The 25,637-nt window shown below is 58.7% G+C and overlaps 2 protein-coding genes across 15 annotated transcripts in view; one reads left to right on the forward strand and one right to left on the reverse strand.

Moving 5' to 3' along the window:
- Window positions 1-1,933: 1,933 nt before the first annotated feature.
- Window positions 1,934-7,482, forward strand: RCOR2 (REST corepressor 2). 4 transcript variants are annotated; one of them, XM_022591673.3, is made up of 12 exons: window positions 1,934-2,935; window positions 3,666-3,722; window positions 4,018-4,098; window positions 4,337-4,389; window positions 4,477-4,638; window positions 4,746-4,870; window positions 4,966-5,035; window positions 5,125-5,340; window positions 5,703-5,780; window positions 5,916-5,973; window positions 6,110-6,342; window positions 6,464-6,863. In XM_022591673.3, the coding sequence occupies exons 1-12, from the start codon at window positions 2,809-2,811 to the stop codon at window positions 6,776-6,778; spliced, it is 1,575 nt and encodes a 524-aa protein (XP_022447381.1). In that variant the 5' UTR covers window positions 1,934-2,808; the 3' UTR covers window positions 6,779-6,863. The 4 variants fall into 4 exon arrangements, with proteins under 4 accessions (XP_022447381.1, XP_030619615.2, XP_089770767.1 ...); XM_030763755.2 differs by lacking the exon at window positions 6,110-6,342 and having other exon boundaries at window positions 6,464-7,482; XM_089914641.1 differs by having other exon boundaries at window positions 5,703-5,973.
- A 170-nt stretch (window positions 7,483-7,652) lies between these two features.
- Window positions 7,653-25,637, reverse strand: part of MARK2 (microtubule affinity regulating kinase 2) — a 58,154-nt gene continuing 40,169 nt past the window's right edge. For 3 of the 11 annotated variants that reach the window (XM_089914631.1, XM_022591674.3, XM_022591678.3), the window contains 18 exons: window positions 23,012-23,191; window positions 22,718-22,771; window positions 19,989-20,037; window positions 19,609-19,674; window positions 19,449-19,519; window positions 19,173-19,229; window positions 18,242-18,478; window positions 17,683-17,802; window positions 17,483-17,582; window positions 17,293-17,405; window positions 16,187-16,319; window positions 15,824-16,005; window positions 15,402-15,499; window positions 14,438-14,599; window positions 13,539-13,796; window positions 12,478-12,504; window positions 10,450-10,494; window positions 7,653-9,829 (listed from right to left, as the gene is read on the reverse strand). In XM_089914631.1, the coding sequence (XP_089770757.1) occupies window positions 9,469-9,829; window positions 10,450-10,494; window positions 12,478-12,504; window positions 13,539-13,796; window positions 14,438-14,599; window positions 15,402-15,499; window positions 15,824-16,005; window positions 16,187-16,319; window positions 17,293-17,405; window positions 17,483-17,582; window positions 17,683-17,802; window positions 18,242-18,478; window positions 19,173-19,229; window positions 19,449-19,519; window positions 19,609-19,674; window positions 19,989-20,037; window positions 22,718-22,771; window positions 23,012-23,191 (2,313 nt within the window). In that variant the 3' untranslated portion in view covers window positions 7,653-9,468. The remainder of the gene's footprint in view (window positions 9,830-10,449; window positions 10,495-12,477; window positions 12,505-13,538; window positions 13,797-14,437; window positions 14,600-15,401; window positions 15,500-15,823; window positions 16,006-16,186; window positions 16,320-17,292; window positions 17,406-17,482; window positions 17,583-17,682; window positions 17,803-18,241; window positions 18,479-19,172; window positions 19,230-19,448; window positions 19,520-19,608; window positions 19,675-19,988; window positions 20,038-22,717; window positions 22,772-23,011; window positions 23,192-25,637) is intronic. The other 8 variants (XM_089914632.1, XM_089914636.1, XM_089914637.1 and 5 more) reach the window with 8 other exon arrangements.

The following is a 25,637-nucleotide window of genomic DNA, read 5'->3' on the forward strand; positions in this document are numbered from 1 at the left end:
TTGGGGAGGAGGTTGCTCACTAGGAATGTGCCTCCTCTCTCTCCCTGGACGCTATGGACCCCAGAGTCATCCCCAGATTCCTAGGATACCCCTCCCATGTCGCGTCCCACCTCCCAGGCGGAAGCCTCATCACACCAGGGCCTAGGGACTCCCCCCCTCCTCTCTACGCCAAGGAATAAGCCTCCCCTCCCTGCCCCCTCCTCCAGAGCAGAATCTTCCTCTGGCCCTGAGCTCCAGGCCCTAGGGAGAAGTGAGAACAGAATTAGGTTCTTATTGGGGGGAGGGGTGCTAAGGAAGGAGGGACGCCTGTGGCTGGGGGTACCTGGGGCAGCCCAGGAGGAGGGAGCCCAGAATAAGCATGATGCTGAGGCCTGGGGGTGGGGTGAGGTGCTGGGCCCTGGACCCTAAGCATGAGGATGGAAAAGTGGCAAGGGGGAAAGGGGGGACCCAGCTGAGGCCCTGCTTCAAGAGGGGCTGGTGTGGGCAAAATGGAAGACTCCATCATAGGAGAGGGCCGTGAGCAGCGATGGCTGCCGGCCAGGCAGGAGGGGACAGAGATGAGAGGCTCCCTAAAGACTGGAGGTTCTGGGGGCAGGGTGGCCACTCAGAAGGAGTAAGGCTGCGGAGGCTCTTTTCCATTTGTAGCAGAGCCCTTAGCTCAGACCTGCCCTTGGCCCACTCGTTCTCCTCTATCCAGACCTCCCCACCCTGGGGCTTGGTGCCCAATCCATGATTTAAGAGGAGGAAAAAGGCCCCATAGCTCTGACCGGAGGTGTGGCGGGCAACGTGGCTGCCGGCTGGGTGGCCCCAGTGTGGCCCCATGTGGCCCGACAGCACCGCAGCCGGGTGGGGTTGTGCCTGACTTTGCCCGGCCGCCCGCAGGAGCCCCCAGGACCGGGAGGCCCCAGCCGGGTCGTGGCCCGACCGCAGGACCCCGGCCGGCTGGCCGCAGGCAGCGGGTGGGGGCGGGGATCCATCCCTGGCTGGGCCCTGGGTTGCTTCTAAATTTAGGAATCTGAGTACTGAGTGGCCGAGGAAGGGAAGGGAGAGGAGGGTGCGAGCGCAAGCTCGGCTCAGTCTGGGCACAGCGGGGCGTGCCCGGGTGGAGGTGTGTCTAGAAGTCTGGGGCTCGGGTGGGAGGGGCGACGGGTGGGAGGGGGCTTCGGCCTGTGTGCGCGGCCGCACGTGCCTGCGGCGGCGGGGACGGGCACCGGCGCAGCTTGTCGCCGGTGTGTGTGTGTGCTGGCTCTTTGTGTGCCTGGCAGGGTGGCTGGGTCTGGCTTTGAAAGTCTCTGCCCACCCCCCTCCCCCATCTCCGTCTGTGCCGCTCTACCCGCTTCCCGGTCTGTCACTCTGCCCGTGCTCGTCCTGGGGGAGGGGGATGCTGCTCCCAGCTGGGGTGACAGTGAACCCAGTAGGGAGGACACCCAGCTCCTCCCTCACCCTGCAGTCCAGATCTTTCCCTACACTTCCCACTCCCCATCCCGCAACCCCTTGTGCCACTGTTTTGGGGTGCGCGCTGCAGCAGTTAAAGGGAACTGAGGTGACCCCTGGGGACCCACAGATGCACCAGAAGCCAGGCTTTGGCCCGGTAGCTCTTGGAGGAATTCATTCCTCGCCTGTCCGGCCTCCCATCCGCTCTGGCCCCCAAGGGCGCATGAAGGGGGGGGTCCCCCCTGCGGAAGGGGGGCGGGGAGTTCCTTGGCAGGAAGGGAAATGGAAGGAAAAGCTGGGCTCCACCCGGGCGGGCGGGCAGGCGGCCTCAGGGCCCCCGGGGCAGGCGGCGGTAACCCGAGCCCACTGGTGTGTGGGGCTGGTGTGCGCCTGGGTGGGGCTGACCCCCGGCTACTCCTCGGGGGTAGGGGGTGGTCTCCCCCAGGGGCAAGTCTGGGAGCTCGGGGGGCCCGCAGAGGAAAGCGCTCTCCACCCGGGTCCTGACCCCACCCCCTGGAGGTCTAGCCCCGGCCCCCAGGCCCCGCCCCCCGGGCCCTCCCTTCCACCCCAGGGCCAGATGTTCAGCTGGCGGAGGCATCGGCTGGGGGAGGGGTGCTGAGGCCGCAGCCGGCACTACTTCCCTGCCAGCAGCTTCATTGTGTGCGCGAGGAGCGAGCGGCGGCGGAGAGCGGGCGAGCGAGCAGCAGCCCGAGCGCGCCGTGGAGAGCGAGCGCGCCGGGGAGGGTGCGAGGCGGCGCCCGCGGCTGCGCTCCCCCGCCTCCCGGCAACTCTGCCCCAGCACCGCGCGCCGTGCGCGCCGTCCCGCCGCCGCCGCCGCCGCCGCCGCCGCCGCCAGCGCCGGGGCCCCGCCGGCTGCCGTCGCAGGCAGGGGTCTGGTCCGGGCAGGGGTCCCCTCCCGGGGACTGGGGCATCCTGGTGCAGCCGAGAGGCGCGGAGCCCGCCGGGGGCGGCAATCGCGCCGCAGCGCCCGCTCGCTGAACTGCGTGGGCAGGCGGGCATTGGGGCTCCAGGGCGCTCCGAGGGCAGAGTGCCCAGACTTCTCCGGGGAGCCCCAATTCCGTGGAGCGTCCAGAGCGAGCGCGCCCCAGCCCCACCGGACCTTGCGCTCATCCCCCGCGTACCCCACTTCTACACAAACTTTTCTGACACCCTCACCCGGGGGGGTCGCGGAGAGCGCTGGGCTGCCCGCTGGGCTCCTGCCCCGCCGGACCCTAGCCACGCTTGACCTCCTGCCTCTCGTAGCCTCAGTGGCGACCTCTCCAGGCCGGGCCGGGCACGGCACCCCAGGCGAGCGCGGCAACGACCGCTGCTCTCCGAAGGCTCCCGCGCCCCCCGGGGCAGCTGGGCGGGGTAATGCCCTCGGTGATGGAGAAGCCGAGCGCGGGCTCCGGGATCCTGTCCCGCAGCCGGGCCAAGACGGCGCCCAACGGCGGACAACCCCACTCGGAGGATGACAGCAGCGAGGAGGAGCACTCGCACGGTGAGCCCGGAGGCCTAGGGTTAAAGGCGCACCGGCCCGGGGGGGGGGCGCGGAGCAGGGCGTGGGGGAGAGTTGCCGACCACGGGGGTATTATACGGATGGTTCCTGCCTTGCCTGTATTGGAGCCTGTGCCTTGCTTCTCCCCCAAGCCGGCACAGGGAATCTGGAGGCTGGGCCCCTAGCTGCCGAGGAGGCGGTCCTGCCTGCCCGCTCCCTGCCCTCAGTCCCCGAAGGACTCAGGCGTCCCTCCCTTTCACAGCTTGGGCTCCTCGTACCCTGCCACCTTGCAGGGGACTGAGGTCTGACTGGGGCAGGAGCTGGAAAGACACCTCCACACCGAGCTGTGGGGTTCCTGTGGTGGGGAGGAGCCTTGGATTCTCTGCAGGAGGGCTGTGGTCCAGGTCTAGGGGCAGCCCTCCAACCCCCCCAACTCACCCCCCCCCCCGTCAGAACAAAGGGCTCTGCTGGGCCTGGGCTTGAAAACTGGCCCCTGTCCTCTCCCCCACCCCCCATGGCTATGGCTAGGCAGGTCTCTCCCTTTTCCAGTTCCTTCTGTGGCTGAGGGTAACTGAGGGGAAGATCAGGGAAAAGTGAGCCTCCTGGAAGATGGGGGCCCTGGGTGGTCAGGAAGGAGAACTCCAGGCCAGCCACCTCCCCCGCCACATCCTCCCGTCCTCCCTCCCTCCCTGGAGTCCTGACTGCCTCCCCCCACCCCCCACCGGCTCCACAGACAGCATGATCCGCGTTGGAACCAATTACCAGGCCGTAATTCCGGAGTGCAAGCCTGGTGAGTGGCAGGACAGGCTGTGAAGGGAGGGGACTGGAGGGCCCATGGCTTGGCCCTGAGCCCCACCTGGGGGAACCCTTGGCTGGCGCCCACTGTAAGGACAGGCGGGGGTGGGTGGCCGGCTCTGTGGCATGGTTAGTTTTCCTGCTCTGCCTTCCTGTCTGGGTCTCTGTCCCTCCTTCCCCTCTGGGCCTCGCCTCGCGGGCCCCACTCCTCCGCTGCCCTCTGGCCGTGGGTCCAGGCCAGCGCCACCAGGCTGATGATGTCTTCCCTTCTCTGCTCCGTTGCCTTTCAGAGAGCCCCGCACGCTACAGTAACAAGGAGCTGAAGGGGATGTTGGTGTGGTCGCCCAACCACTGTGTGTCAGATGCCAAGCGTGAGTGGGGTGGGACCCTGGGCTCATGCATACCCTTGGGAGCTGGGGCCTGGGGTTCATGCCAGCTGGCAGCCAGCTCTTCTCAGAAGTGGGCTGGAGGCTGAGGTATGTGGGTTCAGCCCCTGCCCTGGGGCTCAGGCTCAGGGGCCTAGCCCCTGGGGGCATACCCCTTTCCGGGCAGGCCTGGCTTAGGGGTTGTAACCCCTCCTCCAAGACCTGGCTCCTCCCGCCCCTGCAGTTGACAAGTACATTGCGATGGCCAAGGAGAAGCATGGTTACAACATCGAGCAGGTGAGCCTTGGCCTCGCAGGGATTTGGGGTGGAGACGGGACAGTGCTGCGGGCAGCTGAACCTGAGTTGTCCCCTCTCCTGGGCCAGGCACTGGGCATGCTCCTGTGGCATAAGCACGACGTAGAGAAGTCGCTGGCTGACCTGGCCAACTTCACCCCGTTCCCGGACGAGTGGACGGTAGAGGACAAGGTGCTGTTTGAACAGGCCTTCGGCTTCCACGGCAAATGTTTCCAGCGGATCCAGCAGATGGTAAAGCCCTCCACCCCCGCCAGTGCTCCTTGGCCCCTTCTTTCTGTTAAGCCTGCCCGAGGCCCAGAGTCTTAGGTGGGCCCCAGCCTCTGGCGTTGCCCCTCCAGCTGCCTGACAAGCTGATACCCAGCCTGGTGAAGTATTACTACTCTTGGAAGAAGACCCGCAGCCGGACCAGTGTGATGGACAGACAGGCTCGGCGGCTGGGGGGCCGAAAGGACAAAGAAGACAGGTGGGGGGCTCGGGGAGGCTCTGGGTGGGGGTAAACTGAGCTCCTGGGGGGGCCCTGGCCCCTGCCTTACCTGGCCTTGGCCCCCGTGTAAGCAGTGATGAGCTTGAAGAGGGACGAGGAGCCGTGAGTGAGGGGGAGCCGGACGCTGGAGACCCCAAGAGAGAGGTGAGGTCCCAGAGCTCCTCTGGCCCTGCCCGCCTGCCCGCCCTCTCCCTGGGCTCTGCACCACCCACCTCCTCTCCTTTCCCTGGCAGCCTCTGCCCTCTCGGCCCCTGAATGCCCGCCCAGGTCCAGGAAAGAAGGAGGCCCAGGGGTCTCAGTACCGCCACCATCCGCTGCGAACTCGGCGGCGCCCTCCCAAGGGCATGTACCTGAGCCCCGAGGGCCTCACTGCCGTGTCAGGGAGCCCGGACCTTGCCAACCTCACACTTCGAGGCCTCGACTCCCAGCTCATCTCCCTCAAGCGCCAGGTGGGGGGCCCGAGGAAAGAAGGGGCCAGGCAAAGGGGACAGTCGGCAGCTGGGAACTATGATTGGGGGCAGCTGGAGGTGTAAGGGAGGTCGTGTGGATGCCAAGCCTGCCTCTGCCCCATCCTCTGGGCTTCTGGGTAACTTAGCGTTCTTTTCTGGACATTAAAAAACCAAAAAAACAAACCTGGTCTTTGAAAAGGGGCAAACCCCAGTGTCTCCCCTACTGAATGGTTGTGAGGGAGAGATGAGGTAGATGGTGGGTGGCAAAGAGCTTTGCTGGGCAGTGGGGCCCTGGTGAGGGTTGGTGTTGACGGCCTCCCTGGCTTGGAACTTGATGTCCCTTCCTTGCCTTGCCTTCCCAGGTGCAAAGCATGAAACAGACCAACAGCAGCCTCCGCCAAGCCCTGGAGGGGGGCATCGATCCGCTCCGCCCCCCTGAGGTGAGGCTGCGCTTCAAGTCTGGGTGCAGGAGGGGGTTCCTTCTGGTGGCACAGCAGAAAGGGGAGTTTCTCTTGGGTAGCAGGGCCTCTGTTCCCATATTTTTGAGTCTCAAGGATATATTCCTTGCTCCCCAGGCCAACACCAAGTTCAACTCCCGCTGGACCACGGATGAGCAGCTTTTGGCAGTACAAGGTGGGTGAGCCTCGGGAGAATAGAGGGCCCCAGGAGTCTCTCCTGCCCTCCGAGGAGCTGGGGCGGAGGGGGAGGATCAGGGAAGTAACTAGTTCTAAGGGGGTATTCACACCTGCTGCCCTTTTGACCCTTGCAGCCATCCGTAGGTATGGCAAAGACTTTGGGGCTATTGCAGAGGTGATTGGCAACAAGACTCTGACCCAGGTGAAGACCTTCTTTGTGAGCTACCGGCGCCGCTTCAATCTGGAGGAGGTGCTGCAGGAATGGGAGGCCGAGCAGGATGGGGCCCCTGGAGCCCCCCCGGTCCCCATGGAGGAGGCTAGGAGAGGGGCTCCCTTGCCAGCCCCAGCCCTGGAGGAAGACGATGAGGTGAGAAGGGGAGAGAGACCGAGACGCTTCAGAGAACAGAGGAGGGGAACTGCCTCCGTCCTTAGACTGGGCTGAGGGTGTGCTTGAGCCTGGTTTCTCACTCTTCTCTCGCCCCTCTCAGGTCCAGATAACATCTGTGTCGACATCAGGACCCCGATCGGGGCCCCCTGCGCCGCCCCCTCCTCCGCCTCCCACCTCGCTGTCCCAGCCGCCGCCTCTGCTGAGGCCACCTTTGCCCACGGCTCCCACCCTGCTCCGCCAGCCACCCCCACTCCAGCAGGGCCGCTTCCTCCAGCCCCGGCTGGCCCCCAACCAGCCCCCACCACCTCTTATCCGCCCTGCCCTGGCTGCCTCCCGCCACGGTGCCCGCCCCGGCCCTCAGCCCGCACCCACCCTGGCTGGAGCCCCCCTGGAGCCTCCAGCACCCTCGCTCTGAGCCCCGAGGCCCTCCGCCAACCGGAGGCTTCAGAACCCCTTTGCCGGACGTCCTCGGGGACCTCCAGCTTCACTGATGACAGAAGAGACTAGAGCTCTCGCCAGGTCTTTCGAAGACCCAGCGCTGCCGACAGGGGGCACAGCCTGGACCCCCGCGGGTTCTGCACGTCTTTCTGGCAGCCAGCCTGTCTCCACCCCCACCCCAGCCAGGGTCTGGGGCCTTCTGAGCTGGCCCGAGGGTACTTTTCCTGGCTGGGACTGGAACGGCTGCCTCCTAGTCTGCCAGGGCCTGGCCTAGGGGTCCTGCCCTTCGTGTGTAGGGGGTAGTGACCATAGCCTGGGGGGGGCGGAGAGGACAGTTTAGTGTGTTGGCTGTTCTTCCTCTTCCCCTTCTTTTAGCAATAAGTCTGGGGTGAGGTGGGGAGGGAGCTGGAGGGGGGAAGTGGGCAGAAAGGTTCCTTGGGGCCTGACAGCAGCAGAGGCTGAAGAGGTAGCTCTCCAGTCTTCAGGGGGCCGGGTGAAAAGTGCCGAGGAGCCCTGAGGGTGCCCACTGTGCCCACCGCCCAAAAGTTTAGAGAAAGGAGGGTTGGGAACATATGCAGACATGGGTTTATTTTTCAATGTTTTTTAAAAATAAATAAAACCTTCAAGCTCACTGAATCCTCTTTCCCTTTTGGTTTAAGGGTCTTGGGCTTTGCTTCCTGTCTGTGCCATGAGGGTGGGGAGGGTGGGGAGGGATCCCGCCCAGCACCGGCCTTTCCCCAGGCCCCAGACAGGAATCAGTTCTCCCCTGCGAGGCAGGCAGGCAGGCTGGGCCACATCTTGCCCAGGGGGACTGGGTCCCTGCCCGGTAGGAAGAAACAGGAGGAGGCAGCTCAGATTCCAAACATTCTCTTTATTACGTGTTTGATCCAGAGGAGAAACTAAGTGCAGGAAGGGGGGCTGGGTGGGGAGGGGCCACCTTGCCTGGGAGGCCCCCCCCCAGCCCCTGGCCACCACCCCCTTTGGGAGCCAAGCCTTGCCCTCCCGGCCCCTCGGAGCACCCGGGCTGTTCCATAGGGCAGGAGGGGGGAGGGAAGAAGGGAGGGGGAGCCCTTGGTGGGAGCCGGAGCCCGCATTCAGGGCTTGGGGCAGGAGGGCTGAGGTTGGCGAGGCCCCTTCCTGGGAACCAAGGGCTCGACTTGCCACGGAGCCAGGCCTGGGAGTGGGGTGATGAGTAGGAGTGGAGTCATCATAAATCAAAAAAAAAAAAATAAAATAAAATAATAAAATAAAAAATAAAACCCATCACAAAAAATGTACAACTCAGGTGAGGGTAGAGGCAGCCTCTGTTCAGGACCCCCTCCCCCAATTTCTCAAGAACAGAAACAGCAGAGAAATAAATTAAGGGATGCAGCGGCTGCCACCAGCCAAGCGCCCATAACCAGCCACTCCCACGCTGGCTGCAGAGGTTAGCAAGCTGGGAGTCACTTGGCCTATCTGTCCTCCCCACCCTGTGGAGGGCAGAGGCTCCCGGCCCTGCTGCCCTGTCCAGCCTCCCGCCAGGCGGCCGGCCACGGGGGCCCCCGGGCAGTGTCTCCTGAGAGGAGGGGCGACAGTGTGAGGAAGAAAAGGCAAGGCCGAGAGATGAGTGGTGAGGGAAGTCACTGCTATGGAACTAGCTGGTGCCCAGATTAATGCCAATGAAGGGGAGCAGTGGGGAGAGGGACGGCGAGGGGGGCTGTGCTTTCAGACAAAGGCTCTCCCAGAACGGAGAATGCCCAGCGTCCCTATTCTGGAGACTAGCAGCCCAGGCGGCCCCCTGGGGGCCGAGGAGCCCATCTGCCCTGCGGTCCCCTCCCCTCTCCCAGCCCTGGGGTCAGCCCCGCCTTCTACCCAGGAGGGGGTGGGAGAAGATGGCACAGACTTTTTGAGGAGGGGAACAAAAGTCCCCACAGCAGCTTGTGGAAGGAAATGCCCAGCCTCTGGGGAAGGAGGGGCAGAGGATACAGTGTGGAGGGAGGCCGAGCCCCGCGCCTAGCCTGCCAGCCCCAGAGCAGCCGCCAGTCCCACCGCTTCAGGGCTGTGCGGCACCCCTGCCCCCAGCCCCCAGCCGCCCAGGCCTCCAGCCCAGGGGCCTGAGGTCGGGGAAGGCCACCTCTGGTGGTTTGCTTGGAGGGGAAGGAGGAGAGGAGAGGGGAGAAGCCCAAAGTGGGCCTGGCGGAGGGCCTGACAGGGAACTCCACCACTCTTGCCTGAGAGTGTTCCAGCCCTGAGCCACCCTCCCGGGAAACCCCACAGATCCAGTCTCGACTGTCCCAATGGGGCAAGGAGGAAAGGTGGCCGCTGGGATTTTTTTTTTTCTTTTTTCTTTTTGGTAATAAAAAATTTCTTGGTTTAGGCGAAATACTCTGTGCAACCGCAGTACCGAGGGGAGCCCCGCCCCCACCCCTCCCGCCCCTTCCTCTGCCTCCTGTGGGAGAGAGGGGGCAAGGGGGACTATCTGGGCAGGGGTAAATGTGGGGGGGAGAGAACCGTCTCCCAACCCCCACGAACATGGAAGAAGAAACTGAGAAGGGCGGGGAGGGGAGAAGTGCCAGCAGGGGAGACACACCAATCCGTCTCTGCAGTCCCGCCCGGGCAGGCGGAGCGCCGGCCCCGGCAGCTAAGTCCGGCTGGCCGCCCCCCGCCGCCCCCACTCCCGGCAGCCTGTTAAAGCTTCAGCTCGTTGGCTATTTTGGAGGCAATGTTTTTGAAGGCCATGGAGGTGCCCGATATCCGCTTAAACCGAACACCGTTGAGAGACAGCCGCGGCAGTTTGCACACCTCCATCTCCCACTGCACGAAGTTCTCGTGGCCCGGCGTGCCGTGCATGCACAGCAGCATGTACTTCTCGTGCAGCTCGCTCTGGCAGCTGTTCGCGTCCAGCACCTTGCGGATCTCCCGCATCATCTCGTTGGGCTCCATGGAGCTCGTGGTCTTCATGCTCCACGTGAAGCGTAGCGAGCGGGGCTTGGCCTCCCGAAACTCCTCCTTTTCCTTGTCACTGCCGCCGCTGCCCACCACGTGAGGTCTGCGGAGAGGGCAGAGGCGGGCGTCAGGCGCCCCAGCCACAGGACAGCCCCCCTGGCAGATGGACCCCGAGACCAGAGAGGAGAGCGGGAGGGTGCCCGGGAGGCGGCAGTGCTGGAAGAGGGAGCGTTAGACCTGGCCCAGGGAGCAGAGGGAGGGCGAGAGGGGTGGGCGGTCTGGTCTCTCAGGGCAGAGAAGGCGAGAAGCCAGCCCCTGGCAGGGGGTGACAAGGTGACAGCGCCATGCTTTCCTGGGAAGAGGGCAGGGTCAGGGAAGAAAGGGGAGCTCGCGCTCAGGAGCCCTGAGCGGTTCACAGACTGGACAGAAAGAAGTGACTGATCCACAGGCAAGTGAGCTTGTCGAGGGATAGGAGTCTAGAGGCCCAACCACCCGGCCCAGGCGGGGCTCTTGCTCCCAGAACACACCAGACCTGAGGAGAAGGGCCCACACCCACTGCAGCGGGGCTGTGGGGGTCCTCTGAGGAAAGGGAGGCCCCAAGAGGGGGAGGACAGGGCGCAAGCATGGGAGGAAGAGCCGGGTGGCAGAAGGAAGAGGAGTGGGAGGCTCGTGGCAGGGCCGGTGGCCCGGGCAGGGCGGGCGCTGGCTCCGGCCCCCTCTCACCTGAGCGTCTCCACTCGGTCTTTGCTTTCAGGTTCATTCAGGTTCCTCAAAAAACAGAGCGAGGGAGAGTTTAGTGCTGGGACCTCTGTGAGGGCGGGTCCGGGGGAGGTGCCGCCGGTGGGTGGGCGGGACCCAAGCCCAAAGGCCACTCGCCCATCACCTAGCAGGCCAACATGGCACCTCACACTGGCAGCTCAACTGTCCCTCTCCAACAGGGAGCCCAGCACGCGGGGCCCGCCCCTCCCCACACTCTCAAAGATGGGTGCCAGGAGGAGCCGGGGGAGGAGGAGGGTGTGGACGTGCGGGCACACGCATGGCGCACACAGCCCACAGCCAGGGCTCGCGCAGGGCGGCTTCTGCACTAGCGCCCCCTGAGCGGGTCTCAGAGCCGTAGTCCTCTTGGAGGGAAGGGCCGGGGGGTGGGGTGGGGGGGATAAATAGAGGTCTCTCTCAGGAGGCTCAAACGGCCAAGGGCCGGACCTGCTTTGAGTACGCCTGGGGCTCAGTGCCTGGGACTGTGGGGGGAGGAGATGGGCCCTGAGGCCGGCTGTAGACAAGCCCACCTCCCCCATTCTTTTATAACTCCCCTGCCTGCCAGGCCATCTGCTGATACAGAAGGGAGGACAGAGGGCAGAGCAGGGCAGACACCTTGGGAGGGTGGGTGGGGAAGAGGTCTGGCCCCGCTGAGCGGCTTCTCCAGCTCCTGGCTGGAAGATGGGTGCCTGGAGCTGGGAAATTGGGGAGTGCAGAGGAGGGCAAGGATGTAAGGAGGAGTGAGAGAGAGCAGCGGCAGCACATGTAAAAGGAACACAAAGACACAACAGACACACGAATGCAAACAAGTGCACTGCGAACAGGGAGCCTGGGCCGTGCAGGGGAAGGAGCCTGGCTGCTCTCTCCGGCCCCACCTGGCTCCTGCCCTGTGGGTGGAGGTACCCTGCAGGGCAGGCCCCCACTGGGGCCCCATGAGTCAACAGCCAGCCATGCAGTCAAGAGCTGGGTGGTGAGCAGCGGGTGGAAGGGGGAAAGCCTGAACACCCTGTCTTGGCCGTCGTTCTGTCAGCTGGGGCACCAAAGGGGCTGGGCTGACGGCCTTGGGGAACCAGGGCTCCCAACCTGGCCCTTGGTCCTCAGCTTGGTATTTGGCCCACCCAGGCCACCAGAGAGGATGAAGACAGGGCCAGGGGTGGCAGAGCCAGGAGCTGGCCCAGGAAGGGAGACGCCTGAGGGAGGGGGGATCTCCCACTGTCTGGCCAGGGCTTAGGGGTAGACGGCCCCTGCCCTAGAATGTCCCAGCTTCTGGCTCTTCGGAAGTCACAGGCCATAACTGGAGAACACAGCCCAGAGAGGACGCGGCTTGATTCATCCAGAAACGTCTGGAGGTAGGAGGTACGCTGGGGTGGGGGTGGGGTCGGCCTAGTTCTGCAGGAGCTGCCAGAAGGGGGTGCTGTGCCCCGCTCGTGAGGCAAAGGCTCCTTGGGCCTGGAGGCGTCAGGCTGAAGTCTTGAGACCCCAGTGTCCCTGCAGTGCCTCCAAAGTCCTGCCATCCCAGAGGACAGGGGCAAGAGGCCACACAGCCCTGAAGTTCAGGGCACCAGGGAAGGGGAAGCCCAGGAGACCCAGAATGAGATACCATCCCAGATGCACTTTCGACCCCCGGTGGAGCTTCCTCAGAGCGCATGCACAGACACGAGAAAGGGCTGGAAAAGGAACCCAACGCGCTTGTGACCAAAACCCAGGGTAGGGGATTGGGGGGAAGGAGACAATCTTAAAGGGAGAATTCCCTGAGAAGGTCCCCCTTGCCTGGGGACAGGCCCATCGTTTTCAGAGTCATTTGCCCTGAGTGGGCAAACGTGGCCTTGTGGGCCGCCCAGGCAGAGGCCATCTTCATCCCTTTAAGATGGCAGAGAGAGGACCCCACAGACATGGTTTAGCAGATGCAGGAGGGAGCAAGAGCCAGAAAAGGCGAGTTAGTGATGGAGGCAGGACACAGGACACAGACGCACACACAGCGGGCTCAACGCCTACCTTCTGGCAAACCTGAAAGACAGATTTCTAAAAAAACAAACAAAAAAAGACAAAATAAAAAAAGAAATAAAAAAAAAAACCAACAAGACGGTATGTGGATAAGCAGGTGGGGAGTGGGCTTTACAGGTTCAAGGGTCACCCCGCTTGTGGAAGAGCCGCTCAGCGAGACTGGAGTCCCAGACATCCCAACCTGCTCACGCGCACCCTGCAGCCCTACACCTGCGTTCCGGGGCTGGGAAGGGGCACGGCTTGGCTGCTCCAGCTGAGTGGAATGAAGTGCAGGAGGAAGGGCAGGCAAACCTGTTCTCTCCAAGGCTCCTGCTGCTTCCTGAGCTACACTAAGATGGTTGAGGAAGTGGTGGGATGGAGACAGGGAGCAGCCCAAGAGGCCACATTACTGGATGCACCTCAAGAATCAACGCTGTCCTTTTGGGTCATCAGGGGCCAGGCGTGAGAAACCTCACGAAGAGAACCTTCACCCTGGTTCCCACGTAGGAAAGCGTCAGAGTGCCTCAGGCTGCAAGGGAGGCATCCTAGGCCCCCACCAGCTATTTCATTTATGGCCTTCATCCTGGCAACCCCCAGCCCCCCAGCAGAGGAACGTGGCAGCGGGGAGTGGCTGCAGCCAGACAAAACCGACTGGGTGGGGAGAAAGGAGGTCAAAGGGGGCAAGACAAGAGACCAGGAGAAACTCTCCTTGCCGGCCCAGCCTGGCTCAGGCCTCATGACTTTGCAGCTGCGTCACCAAATATAAGTTTCCATGGGAACCCAGGAGAGACGAGGGGGGCTTTTATTTTAGCATCTGAGTTCACACTCTCCTAGAGAGGAGGCGGCATCGGCCATCTGCTCGGGCCAGAGAACAAGGAGTTGGGGAGGCCTGAGAGGGACGGATGGGTCTGGGCATCTCAGGTGCCAACAAAGACTCAATTTCTTAGGCTTCCTGAGGTTTCTAACCCTTGGACCTGATCCCAGCTCTAACCCCCAGGTGTCCTCATCCCCACCCCCAGGCAAGGTGGAAGGCCTGGCCTCAGCCTCTCTGCCGCCCTAGGCCCCCTACTCACCTGCGTACAAACTTGGAAGTGAATTTGCTGAAGATGCTCCCCGAGGCCCCCCGCCGGCCCTGGCTGTTGCCAGAGGGAGAGGCTGGGGTCACACCGTAGGGCAAATTCTGCTGGTCCCGCACCTGCCGGAGCTGCCCAGCGTGGAAGGTGCTTCGACTGGAAACACCCCGGGGAAAATTAGTTCGGTCTGGGGCTCCACCGCTGCTGCTGATGTTGTGGGCGGAGGGGGAGGCGACAGGGACACGCTGGGGGGCTGTGCTGTGAGAAAAGAGGTGGGGGGCGGGGAAATGCGTCAGGGCATGAGAAAGCCATCAGCACCGAGCATCTGGAGCTCCCTGGCGTGGGAAAGGGAAGGGGGACGCTAGGGCAGAGGCAGCCATCACAGAGGACACAGAAGGAAGGGGTGTGGCCACTGAGGGCACCAGTAAGGAAGATGTTTGGGTGGAGGGGGAAGGAGATGGTTTGGGGGAGGGAGGGGAGGCAGGGAAGGATACGTGTGTGGAGAGCAGTACAGGATGGAGAGAAGAGGCTCCTTGGGAGCTAGGCAGTCTGGAACCTCAAGGGGACAAGGTTGACCAACCCTCAAGGATTGAGTCCCTGTGATGCTGACTGTCCCCGGGGTCCTAAGGAAGTCCAGGAAGGCTCAGAACAAAAAGGCTTCCTTCTGGAGCCTCGGGACGGCCTCTTGCATATCTGTTCTGAGAGGGAGAACTGGAGGAAAAGAGGGGCATTAAGCTATTTTTTGTGTCCTCTACTTCCTGGCTGCAGGGGACAGCCATCTCTTGTGGCTAAGATGCCAAAAACAGAGCAGGACCCCCAGGTGGGAAGAAATTGTGGGGGGCGGGGGGGTGGGGGTGGGCTGAGGGCAGCAGGTGTATCAGCTGCCCCAGCACACTTGCCTGGGCCGCGGCACCTCACAGTTACTGTCCGTGGGGGGCAGCCCAGTGGCCTTGTTGGGGTGCACGGAGGCCGACATGGATTTCTGGTGCTGGCGGGGCCGGGCCGCAGAGACCGCGGCGGAAGCAGAAGCCGTGGAGGCCCGGGACCCTGGCATGGTTAGGCTAGGAGACAAAAGCAGTGGAGAGGCCTGGGTTAGGGGTGGGAGGGGGCAGGAGGCTCCGGTTAGGAAGCACAGGCAGGGCGGGAAGGGCCAGAGCTGGGGAGCCTCGGCAGGATGCAGGTCAGGCCCAGGAGCAGCAACGGGGCACAAGTCAGAGCCGAGGGAGGCAGGGCTGGGAAGTGGAGGGCACAGTAAGGAAGGCGAGGCAGGCCAGAGCCTAGGGAAGGAAACCCAGAGTGCAGGAAAGCCAACAGGAGGCAACTGTCTCCGGGCTGCACTGGTCTCCTAGAAATTCTAAGAACAAGGATGTGTCGTCGCCAGAAAGAGCAGCGTGTTGCTAAGGGGAATTTTCATTAAGCTCAGAAGACAAGGAGCCAGGAACTCAACATGATGGTCAAGGTTAGGGGGGCTCTGTTCTCATGGGCACAGCTAGAGTCACCCTCAATGTGTACACGCTTCAGGTGGGCATCTCTCGGTCCTGCCCTGAGCTGGGGCCCCTCAGGCACTGATGCCCAGAAGAGTGCAGTTGCCACGCCCTGGCTGCAGTCAAGAAGCAAGAAGACAGCTGAGATGACCATGGAGTCACACTCGGTACACCGTAAGGAGCGGTCACAGGAGCACAGGGGAGAGGAGGAGGGGGGTGGGGAGAGCAGGGAGGAGGTGCTGGCGTGTGGAAGGCTGGACTGGACAGAGCCAGGATGGGACTCCAGGGGGCAGGACGGGAGACGGTGCTGCTGACAGACGTCACCGCTGGGAGAGGTGGCTCCCGGGAAATACGGCAGGCAGGGCCCAGGCCTGCTCACCTGTCTTTGCCGTTCTGGATGGAGGCCTGGCCAAGGCTGGCCCTCTCCAAAAGCGGGGAATTCCTGCTTCGATTTGTGCTGGTGGAGAGGACGCTGTTCTGTGGGGAATAAAGGGCAGAGTGGTATCACAGAAAGCCAAAGTGTTCTACTGGCAGGTTCACAGAACCTGCTCCCCCTCCCCCTTCCACCACGAGCAGTCAGGCTGGGAAAAGAACGGAGTTCGCTTTTACCCTGTGCGGCAGGGTTTTCTACAGTAAGCTGAAGTGGCCCCGGGGCGGAAGGTCAGGTAGGCAGCCAAAGGGAGCTGGGTCTGCATTAAGGAAAGAGCTGCCTGGAGAGGGCAGGCCCCACAGCAGGAGCCGGGAGGATGGGGAGGAGAGGTGGGGCTGGCCAGGAGGAGGGAGGGGGTGGGCGTGGCTCACCGTGGAGGGGGTGGGGGTGGTCTTCTTCCTCTCCAGCCCAGGCAGGGGGCTGGCGGGCACTTTGGCTGTGCTGCTGGCCTTCCGCCCTGGCTCCCGGTCCTCCTCAGGCCGCTTGTTTTCTGCGTTGTTACTCTGAGTCTTCTTAGAGTAGGAATTAGAAGTGGGAATGGCAGGACCAGCTGCTGGGCCAGAGGACAGTGGGAATGGGTAAGGGCAAGTTGGAGGGAAGTTAAGTGACTTGCCCAAGGACATGCTACTAATAAGGGCTGAACAGGGATGGAAACTCAGCTGTGTCATCCAAAGCCCCAAGAACCCATCAGGAGAGGGGTGAGTCCCCCACCTGCAGCTCCCAGAAGTACTCACCCTGGTCGCTAAAGCGCCGCTGCTTGGGGTTGGCTGAGACGCTGCGCTGTACCTTGTGGGAGGGGGAAGGGGCACTGCTATTGGTCAGATCAGCTGAAGGCCGGGGTTTCAAGGTGATGGTGTCGCCCTCCAGCTGCAAGAACACGAAAGGGAGGGCAGAAGTCATGAAGAGTTGCCTATGGATGATCCCACTTACACATTCCTGCCTGACACAAAGCCACCCCAGGCTCCCATGAGACATACCCCCTGCAAGACCAACGTGCATCTAAATAAACACTCACGGAGACAAGTCCCAACACAGACCCTGAAAAACACAGTCAAAGACACATCAACCTCCCCAAAAAGAACCCCGCCCTCAGAGTGGGATACACACACCACACACATAAGAGTGCACATTCAGACTGAGAGACACCCCCCAACACCTCCTGAACAGGCTAAGTCAAGAATCAAGAAAGGGCGTCCAGCACCACCAGGCGGAGCGCAGGACGGGGAGGCCACGAGTGGATGTGGGGACACACAGATGGTGAACAAGGCCCTACTCCCACAGAGACCCAGTGATTCAGGCGCAGACATGGGTACCCATACGAGCAGAACAATAATCACGAAGCCTCCAGATGCACAGACGGGAGGATGGACGTACATGCACACAGATGCACATACCCAGACACAAGCTCTAGGCAGAAGCAACACACAGGCTCAAGATTCCTATAAGACAGACACAGAGCACCCAGGAACCCAGACTTCCAGATACAGAGAGACACAAACATATCGAAACAGTCAGAGACTTCTAGAGCCAACACAGAGCTGACCCAGCCAGAATTACCTAGACCCAGTCTAACCAACACAGAATGAGCCAGATCTACTCACCCGTATGGAAACCCAGACCCAGGCCCAGACCCCACCAGCTTCCCTATTGAACTATTGATGGAAATTAGTGAAAGCAAAAGCCAGGGGACCTTAGCACCACCAGAGATGAGGCTTAAAATTAGTCAGTAGAGAGCACACCTACTGAGAGACGAGCTTCTGCCCTCAACAGCTGCTAGAAGCATGGGGATACTACCGGCAGAGAGGCTGGCTGGACGGGGAATGGAGCAGGGGGCACACACCTCGGAGCTCCTGTAGCCCAGGAGCAGATAGGTGGCCATCACCTCGTTGTACCTCTGGCCCACCAGCGAGTCCTGGATCTCTTCCCGTGTGTAACCCATGGACACCATCAACTCTGCGTGGGGGGACATACAGTTAAGGCTGGTCCTGAGTCCTAGGCAGGCTCAACCTCACGGCCCAGCACAGCCTCACCTGTCCGCCGGGGGTCCTTGTAGTCAGGGAGTGGCTCCACATAAGGCTTTAATTCATCATCTTCGTGACCCACATTCATCCATCGATCTTTCATGATTTGCTGGGGAGTAAAGGGAAGGGGAAGGGCAGAGAGGAAGACTCAGCTTGGAGGTTTCCTTGGGAACCCAGGACCTCCTACCAGCTGGGCTCAGGCTGCTCACCTCTAAAGTGCCTCTCTTGCTGGGATTGAGAATGAGAAATTTCTTAAGCAGGTTTTCACAGTCTGTGGACATGTAGAACGGAATACGGTATTTCCCCCTCAGTACCCGCTCCCGCAGCTCCTGTAGGAGGGAAATTTAAATCACCCAAGGCCAAGGGAAGGAACCTAATATCCAGGCTCCTGACAGTTTAAGACTGGCCAGGCAGATATAAATGAAATATGGTTAAGAGGCAGAGAGCCTGGGACAAGGCACCTCACTCGAGAGGCGGTGATGTCAAATACCCCACGCCCTCTGGCTTGATCAGCCCGAGGCTTGCAATTCTGAGGACCCTGGAGGGGTGAACGGACATACAATTTATCCCAGCCCTCAAGAGAGGAACTGAGGTTATTTTGCTGGGTGCAGAGGGCTTTTAATAGCTGCTACCTTTTGCAAGCCCTTCTTTGAAGCTCTGGCTCAGGAAAAATGTAGAAAAGCAGCAAAGGTGAGAGGTCGGGGATAAAACCAGAGGCCAAGAGAAGAAATGAGAGTACAAATGATCTAAGCCTGCACTTCACTCCACCTTGAGGTTCTGTCCATCAAAAGGCAGGGATCCGCTGACCAGTGTATATAGAATAACTCCCAGGCTCCACACATCCACCTCGGGTCCGTCGTATTTTTTGCCCTGGAAGAGCTCTGGGGCAGCATAAGGGGGACTGCCACAGAAGGTATCCAGCTTGTTCCCAAAGGTGAATTCGTTGCTGAAGCCAAAGTCTGCAATCTTGATGTTCATATCAGCATCCAAGAGCAGGTTTTCTGCCTGGGAGGTAAGAAGGAAAACGTCAGGGAACCAAGTGGATCACACTAAGGCACCGGACAGGAAGGAGCTGAGCGGAATGGAAGAACAAACAGGAAGTCATCTTCAATGTTAGAACTTCTCCCACCAACTCCAGGGCAGGCCTCCAATCAGTGTGCAGAGGCTGGGCTGGGCTGGAGGAGGGCCGCGCAGGCCGCTCCTCACACAGGCAGCCACGTGAGAGCTGGGATCTGAAGGCTCAGAGACGTGGTGAGCTGTGCAAAGCTTCCCTGTCAGGCCTGGGTTAATCACGGTCACATCTGCGAGGACGCAGGGGCCAGGAAGACTCATAGGTAGTCTCACATGCTAATAGCTCAGTGAAAGAGATGAGTGTGCTGCACATCTGCAAAGCAGCTGTGACGCAGCTGTGGAACAGTCAGCACTGCTTCCTCGGTCAGCCGCCAGGCTGCCTGCACCAGAAGGTGAAGGGCTGAGAGGTGAAATGGCAGAGACCCTCTCCTCGCTAGCTGGAATGGGATCCTAAGTCCAGCCATAAGGCCTATGTCAGAAGCAGCCCTAGGGGCTTCCTCATCATCTCCAAAAAATTAAAGGCTGGTGTTTCCTTGAACACTCAGGGTGTAATGGTTATGTCACAGTTAACAGAGGGTGAATGACCCAGCCCTGACTCAAAGACACCGGAGATGAGAGCACGCCTTACCTTTAAGTCTCTATGAACAATAAACTTCTGGTGACAGTACTGCACAGCAGACACTATCTGAAAGGAAGGAAGAGCGGTCAGCTCAGGGGCACCTGAAGGTGGGCTACAGGGGCTGGTGGAGCTGTGATCCTGTGACCGAGTTCGAAGCAGCCACATAGATAAGCAAAGCCCAAAGGACCCTCCAGGTGCCGCTTACAGACAGGCAGCTCCTCCCTGTATGCCAAACCCCCCAAAGCAGAGGTCGGGCCCACACTCCATGGAGGGAGTCACACCCACCTGGCGGAATTTGGCTCGAGCCTCTTTTTCTTTCATCCTGCCATGAGCCACTAGGTAATCAAACACCTCTCCTGCAAGTGACAGGGGCAGGGTCTACATCAGAGCTTGCTGGGGCTGGGGAAGGTGGGGACACAGTAGGAAGAGGCAATTCCATACCTACCTCCACTAGCGTACTCCATGACAAGGTAGAGAGTTTTCTCAGTCTCGATCACTTCAAATAACTTAACTACAAGAGAAAAGGCCAAGCTATGAGTCAGAGAAGCAGCAGGGGCCACACATCGAGCCCCAACATGTACAGGGGCATCCTAGGAATCAGAAAGTTTCCTCCTCTCCCAAAGACAGGTTCCTCTCGAGGCAGCCACACCACTAAGGACAGCCCTGTGCTCCAGAGGCAGAGCTGGATCTTGAGCTGGGTTCCCCAGAGGCATCCTTGAAGACTACAGACTCCAGAAGGCCATGTGCCTCAGGGAGAAGGGCCACATGCTGGGAAGTGGAGCCTTGCTGTGGGGGAAGAGGAAAGGAATGATGACTGGTTCTCACCTATGTTGGGATGATTCAAAACCTTCATTATTCTTACTTCACGGAACAGCTGGAAAATAAAATACCAGGGGTCATGCTTGCTCAGCTTGCTCCCCTCAGGTCCCCTCCAAACAGAGCCACTGCTAAGATTCTTTTTCCAAAAGAGAAAACAGGCAGGGAAAAGAAATAGAGTAGTTGTCCAGATCCTCCATGCCCATCCCCAGTGGCTGAGAAGGACATGGCGGGGAAGGAGAGCAAGAAGGGTCAGTGCGAGGAAAGCTGGGCTCTCATGACTTGTACCCTCAGGGGCAGCATCTGGACGAGCCAGCTGCACCCTTGGGTGTTGTCTCCCCAAATCCAGCCCCCAAACAGCAGACGGGTTTTGGCTGCATGCCTCTGAAAGAGGGAGCGTGAGCCCACGTACATGAACATTTAGAACCTGAGCTGCTTCTACAGTTCACTGACAAAGCAGACTCTAGCTTGGTCTGTGTGAAGAGGTAGGGGAGCTCTGAAGGGGCCCAGCACCTTCTGACTTACAGAAGTCAGAGGGCTCTGCGCTAGTGGGTACGCCTTTCTCTCCTGGGCCTCGGGGTGGTGACAGAAGAAGCCACTCCTATATATAGCTGATGCCAATTTTAATCAAATCCACCTCCACACACTCACGCTCTCTTTGTGAAACAAAATCAGGGACTCCAAACCATACATTTCCATGAAGAAAGATGACAGAAATGAACTCCATCCCCTCTGCGGGGGCCAGAGAACTGGAGGTGGGGTTTTTTGCAACTTCTAGGCCTCACCGTTTGCACAAGGAGCAGAACTAGTTGTGTTGTGTTTTGTTTTTGTTTTTAAGGAGAGGGGAGGTATGGAGACCTAATTTAGGTTATATTTTATGGGGAAAAGTGAACACATCTTTCTTTTTTTTCCTTTAATGAGATCCCAGAGCTTTTGTGGGCTGGAAAGGAAAAGAAGACACAGGTTTTCCAATCTTCGAGAACTTGATTCTGACCTTGGCTCCCTTTTCTTGTTAGGGCCCAGGTTTTTCTTGCTTTCTTCCCCGGCCCAATAGTTATCTTGGATGAAGAGGCAAAAAATCCTGGACGCCACCTCAGGGGCAATAATGGGCCTGGAAAGGGCGTTCTCCTAGGAGAGCGTGGAGTTTTCTGAGCTTGTCTAGAACCCCGAAGAGGTTAGCTTCTTCAGCGTTTGTCCTTTAGGGATCATTGCTGGGATCAAATTTAAACAGAGTGATTTGGCCAGAATCAGACTGGCCTTGGCAATGGAGTGTGTTCAAAGGCTTTAAAAATGGCTGCATTTGTCTGGTGCTGCTGCTTCCAGCCAGTCAGGAAGAGGCAGGGAGAAAAAAGAGGTGGGAAATAAGATGGCCTAGCTGACTCTGGCAGGCTAAACTGCTCCAAAGACCAAATGGCCCACACCAAGCTGGCTTCTACTCTGTGGGGTCTGAGCCAACATGTCAAGAGTAGCCCTCTTTCCCTTTCTTCCGGAAAGCTCCCAGCAGCAGGGAAGCCCTGGTGATGACAGCCATGTTTCCTTTGAGTCAAAGAACTCTGAGGGGATCCCAGGGGTAACAAAAAATAGGAAACACCTTGGTTTTGGCTGTCAGCATGTCAGGGCACCTCAACTCACACTAATTCTGTGAGTGTCTCTCTCAGCAACAGCTCCCAACCTCCAGTCCCAAGCTTCCCAATCTCACTGTAGTTGGCTGTTAGCATCAGGTTATGCCCTCTCCTAACTCAAGTAACAATGTGCTCGTGAAAAGAAAAACTCAATCTGCCACAAGATGCAAAGAACTAGGTTAATCAAGGTCAGAAAATCTGAGCCAGGGTCAGCTGGAGTATGAGGAAATCTGACTGACCTGAATAGGGACAGCTTTTTGGGAGCCTGACGGGAGATTTCTTCCTTCCCCTAACTGACGGAGCCCAGGGTGGGGGCAGAGGGCAGACAGTTTCCAGTTCTACACCAACCAGTCACTGGTAAGCCGTCCCTCCTCTGCAAATGAAAGCCTTCTTTTCTCACTCCTACATATGTGGTCTCACCTGGAGGGTTCCCCGACCAGCTAGGTAAGACCTCAGTTTTCCACTGTAAGTCAAGAAGGGAAGGAAAGTTCAACCTCATCTAGCAAAGACTACATGCAAAGGACTCTGCAACTGTTAGTCAAAAGAAGCCTAGAAGTGAGAAGGAAAACCGGGAGGACCTGTCATTAATCTGCACGTACTGTAAGAGGCTTGAAACTGGAGTTTAGTTTCGAAAAACCCCAGCCTTCCATACCCATTCTCTGAAATGTAGCTGGCACAGAATCCAGTGGCAGGTTCTCTGCCTCCTCTTATCCCTGTACTTCTAGAGCCACTCCCCTGGATCATTCAGATCTTACAGTTAACTGCATGTGTTTCTAGTAATGGCTATATACATGTGTTTTTGCATAGGGCTGGTCACAGGCCAGAAGAAAACAAGATGCAGGAAGTAGGTCAGACAGGTAGGCCAAGGGGCAGGAAAGGGGCAGAAAGACTTCTAAAAGAGCCAGTGCCTGTGGCCAGGAAGCTCAATCAGGAGGAGCCAACACAGGTGATCCAACCCAAACCCTAAAGACAGCAGAGCCACGGAAAGGGATGGTGGGGACAGTGAAACGGCCAGAGATTCTGAATTAGGGGTTCAAGAGGAGGTCCAAATGGGGTCAGCAGATCATTAACTCCTGACAGAGGTTTAGAAAGGGAGAGGAGGTACTGTGTGCTTACTTTCTGGAGGCTGGAGGAATTCAGTTGAGTCTTGTCAATGATCTTCACAGCTACCTGAACAAGAGATAAAAAGCCCAAGATTACCTCTCTGACCAGACTAAACTCAGGACTCGAATCTACTTCCTCCTTTATATTTCTGCCTCCTTTTGGCCCTATCCCTCTTAGCACCCCTATCTGTTCAGATCTCATTTCTGCCTGATAAACAAAAGGCTGGCTGTGGTAGAAGTTCCACTACTACCTGCTGGGGTATCAACAGTTGGGAGACGCTGCCACGTCCCCAACCCCAAAGCTCACCTCTTTCCCAGTAAGGATGTGCCGAGCCAGCTTCACCTTGGCGAAGTTACCCTTGCCAATGGTCTTGAGGAGTCGATAGTTGCCAATATGGGGCTGCTCGTCAGCAGAAGTGGCTGAGTTGCGGCCCCGCAGCATGTTGGACTTACTGCTGGGCTTGGAGTCGAGGTGTCCCAAGGTGGGCTGCAGGGTAGAAACATGTACACCTTTGAGTATGCTGCCCTTCCGGTTCCCCATACTACTGCCCTTAGCTCTCTGCAAAAAACGCAAGAGGCTGGGGTATGGGGGCAGACTCCAGGAGGCTGGTAGGCATGCAAAGAAAGAATCATAAGGCAGTGGGATAAAAGGAGATGGGAAGAGCGCCCACCTTCATGCCAAAAGAGCACAGCCTAAGGTCCAACGTCAACACCCTGTGGGCGCTGGAGCTTAGGACCTAAGCTGTCCCATCACTGGCTCCACTGCCTGGCAACACATCCGCTGTAACAACCCAAGAGTTCCTCCGCCTCACGTGGGAGAGCGCCGTCTACCGTCCTCCCACTTTGGTGAGGCTACATCTCAAAGCCGCAGGAGCATGATCAGAATTACTGCAAAGCACTCACTGCCTCCCAACACTTCACATTTCTCTTTACTATGTATCACTTTACATTGATTTGTTGTCTATCCAGCAAGAATGGAAGCTCATGAAGACAGGCATGTATCATTTATTCACTGATACATCCCTGCACCTAGACAGACTGGATTATGGTAGATGCTCAATGAATACTTGTACACTGAAAATGGAATGACAGGGTCTGCGCAAGGCCACCCTCTGCCCTCCTTAGATATCCCATAGCTCAAATACGGGTGTGAGGAAGCAGAAATGACAACTGGCACCAACAGGTATATAAACATAACACAAAAAAGGTATGGTCCAGATGAAAACATACATCTGTATGAAGACCTGTACAGTCCTCAAAGGGCTAAATGTAGAGTTCCATGTGATCCAGCAATTCCACTCCTAGTTACATACCCAAGAGCAACTTGCACACCCATGTACATTCGTAGTATCACACATTCATAATAGCCAAGAAGTGGGAACAACACAAATGTCTGTCAATTGATAAGTGAAATATCCACATAGTGGAATATTCGTTGGCAATTAAAAAAAAAAAAGAAGGGACTTCTCTGGTGGCGCAGTGGTTAAAGAATCTGCCTGCCAATGCAGGGGACATGGGTTCCACCCCTGATCCGGGAAGATCCCACATGCCACGGAGCGACTAAGCCCGTGTGCCACAACTACTGAGCCTGTGCTCTAGAGCCCGTGAGCCATAATTACTGAGCCCACACGCTGCAACTACCAAAGCCTGCGCGCCTAAAGCCGGAGCTCTGCGACAAGAGAAGCCACCGCAATGAGAAGCCCATACACTGCAACAAACAGTAGCCTCTGCCTACCGCAACTAGAGAAAGCCCGTGTGCAGCAACGGAGACCCAACGCAGCGCCCGCCCCCCACAAAAAAGAGAGAAAATAACTTAAAAACAAAAAAAAGAACTGACATATGCTACAACATGGATGGACCTTGAAAGCATTATGCTAAGTGAACAAAGCTGCTCACAAAGGACCACAGGTTATATGATTACATTTATTTGAAATGTCCAGAGTAGGTAAATCCATAGAGACAAGAAAGAGATTACTCTAGGGCTGAGGAGGGCTGAAGAGGGTGAGGGAACTTAGGGGTAACAACTAAGGGCTGTGAGGTTTCTTTCTGCAGTAACGAAAATATTCTAATGAAATGTTGACTGTGGTGATGGATACACAGCTCCGAGAATTTAGTAAAAGCCACTAAATTGTACACTCTAACGGGTGAACAGTCACACTGTGGAGCGTCTGGCCTGACTCTGGTCGAGAGCACGGATGTGCCTCTTCCAGAACACCCGACGCCATTGCTCCAGCAGGATGGGGTAAAGCGCTGCCACAGCCTCATCGCAGAGCCACCCAGAGCTGCCCTGAGACTCCAAGGAAACCGTCTGGAGGGAGCAGGGCGACCAGAGAAGTGTGACTCAAAATTCTTCCTTTCACGGTCCTTTTCTGGCTCTAAGTGAAGCCCTCAAAAACCACAGAGAAAAGAAATGACTTGCTACCACCCAAGGAACTGTCCAGGGTTCCTTGGCAAGAAGCATGCTTCCCCAACCTGTTGCTTTTCAGCCCTAAAGGGGCTATGAATAGGGAAACATTTCCCTCTGCCCCAACTTCCAAGATAGGAAGATGGGTGAAAAGTTTCCTTGGCAACCTCTAAATCACCTCCTAAATTGTCACTCTCCTGTTTTCTGAGGATATGAGCCAAAGGCAACAGGGTCTTGACAGTCCCCGAGTCCTCGAAGTCTGCAATGAGAATTTAGTGTCTACCTGAGGATTTGGGTCCTTTGCTCCCTGAAGCCAAATCTGGGAACCCTACTGCCCATCGTGAGCTCTGCTCTGCCCATCCCTCTCCACGTTTCCCGCTGTGTTGCCCAGCAGGACAGCATCCTCCCCACACCCAGGGGCTCAGCCGCACACAGAACTTCAAGGAACAGCGACAACCCTCCTCCTTCCTGGGACAGAGAGGGGCGCTTAAGAGTACAGATGCAGAGGCCAGCTGCCAGCTTCAAGCCC

This window comes from Delphinapterus leucas, chromosome 7, assembly GCF_059928025.1.
Source record: "Delphinapterus leucas isolate spDelLeu-1000000601 "Yukka" chromosome 7, BTC_Dleu_Yukka2, whole genome shotgun sequence".
Lineage (NCBI taxonomy): Eukaryota > Metazoa > Chordata > Mammalia > Artiodactyla > Monodontidae > Delphinapterus > Delphinapterus leucas.

Coding starts and splice junctions, on each gene's coding strand:
- RCOR2 (XM_089914640.1), top strand. CDS start 2,809: ATGCCCTCGGTGATGGAGAAGCCGAGCGCGGGCTCCGGGATCCTGTCC. Junction 4,099..4,336: donor CTGTGTGTCAGATGCCAAGC/GTGAGTGGGGTG, acceptor CCGCCCCTGCAG/TTGACAAGTACATTGCGATG. Junction 5,341..5,702: donor TCATCTCCCTCAAGCGCCAG/GTGGGGGGCCCG, acceptor TTGCCTTCCCAG/GTGCAAAGCATGAAACAGAC.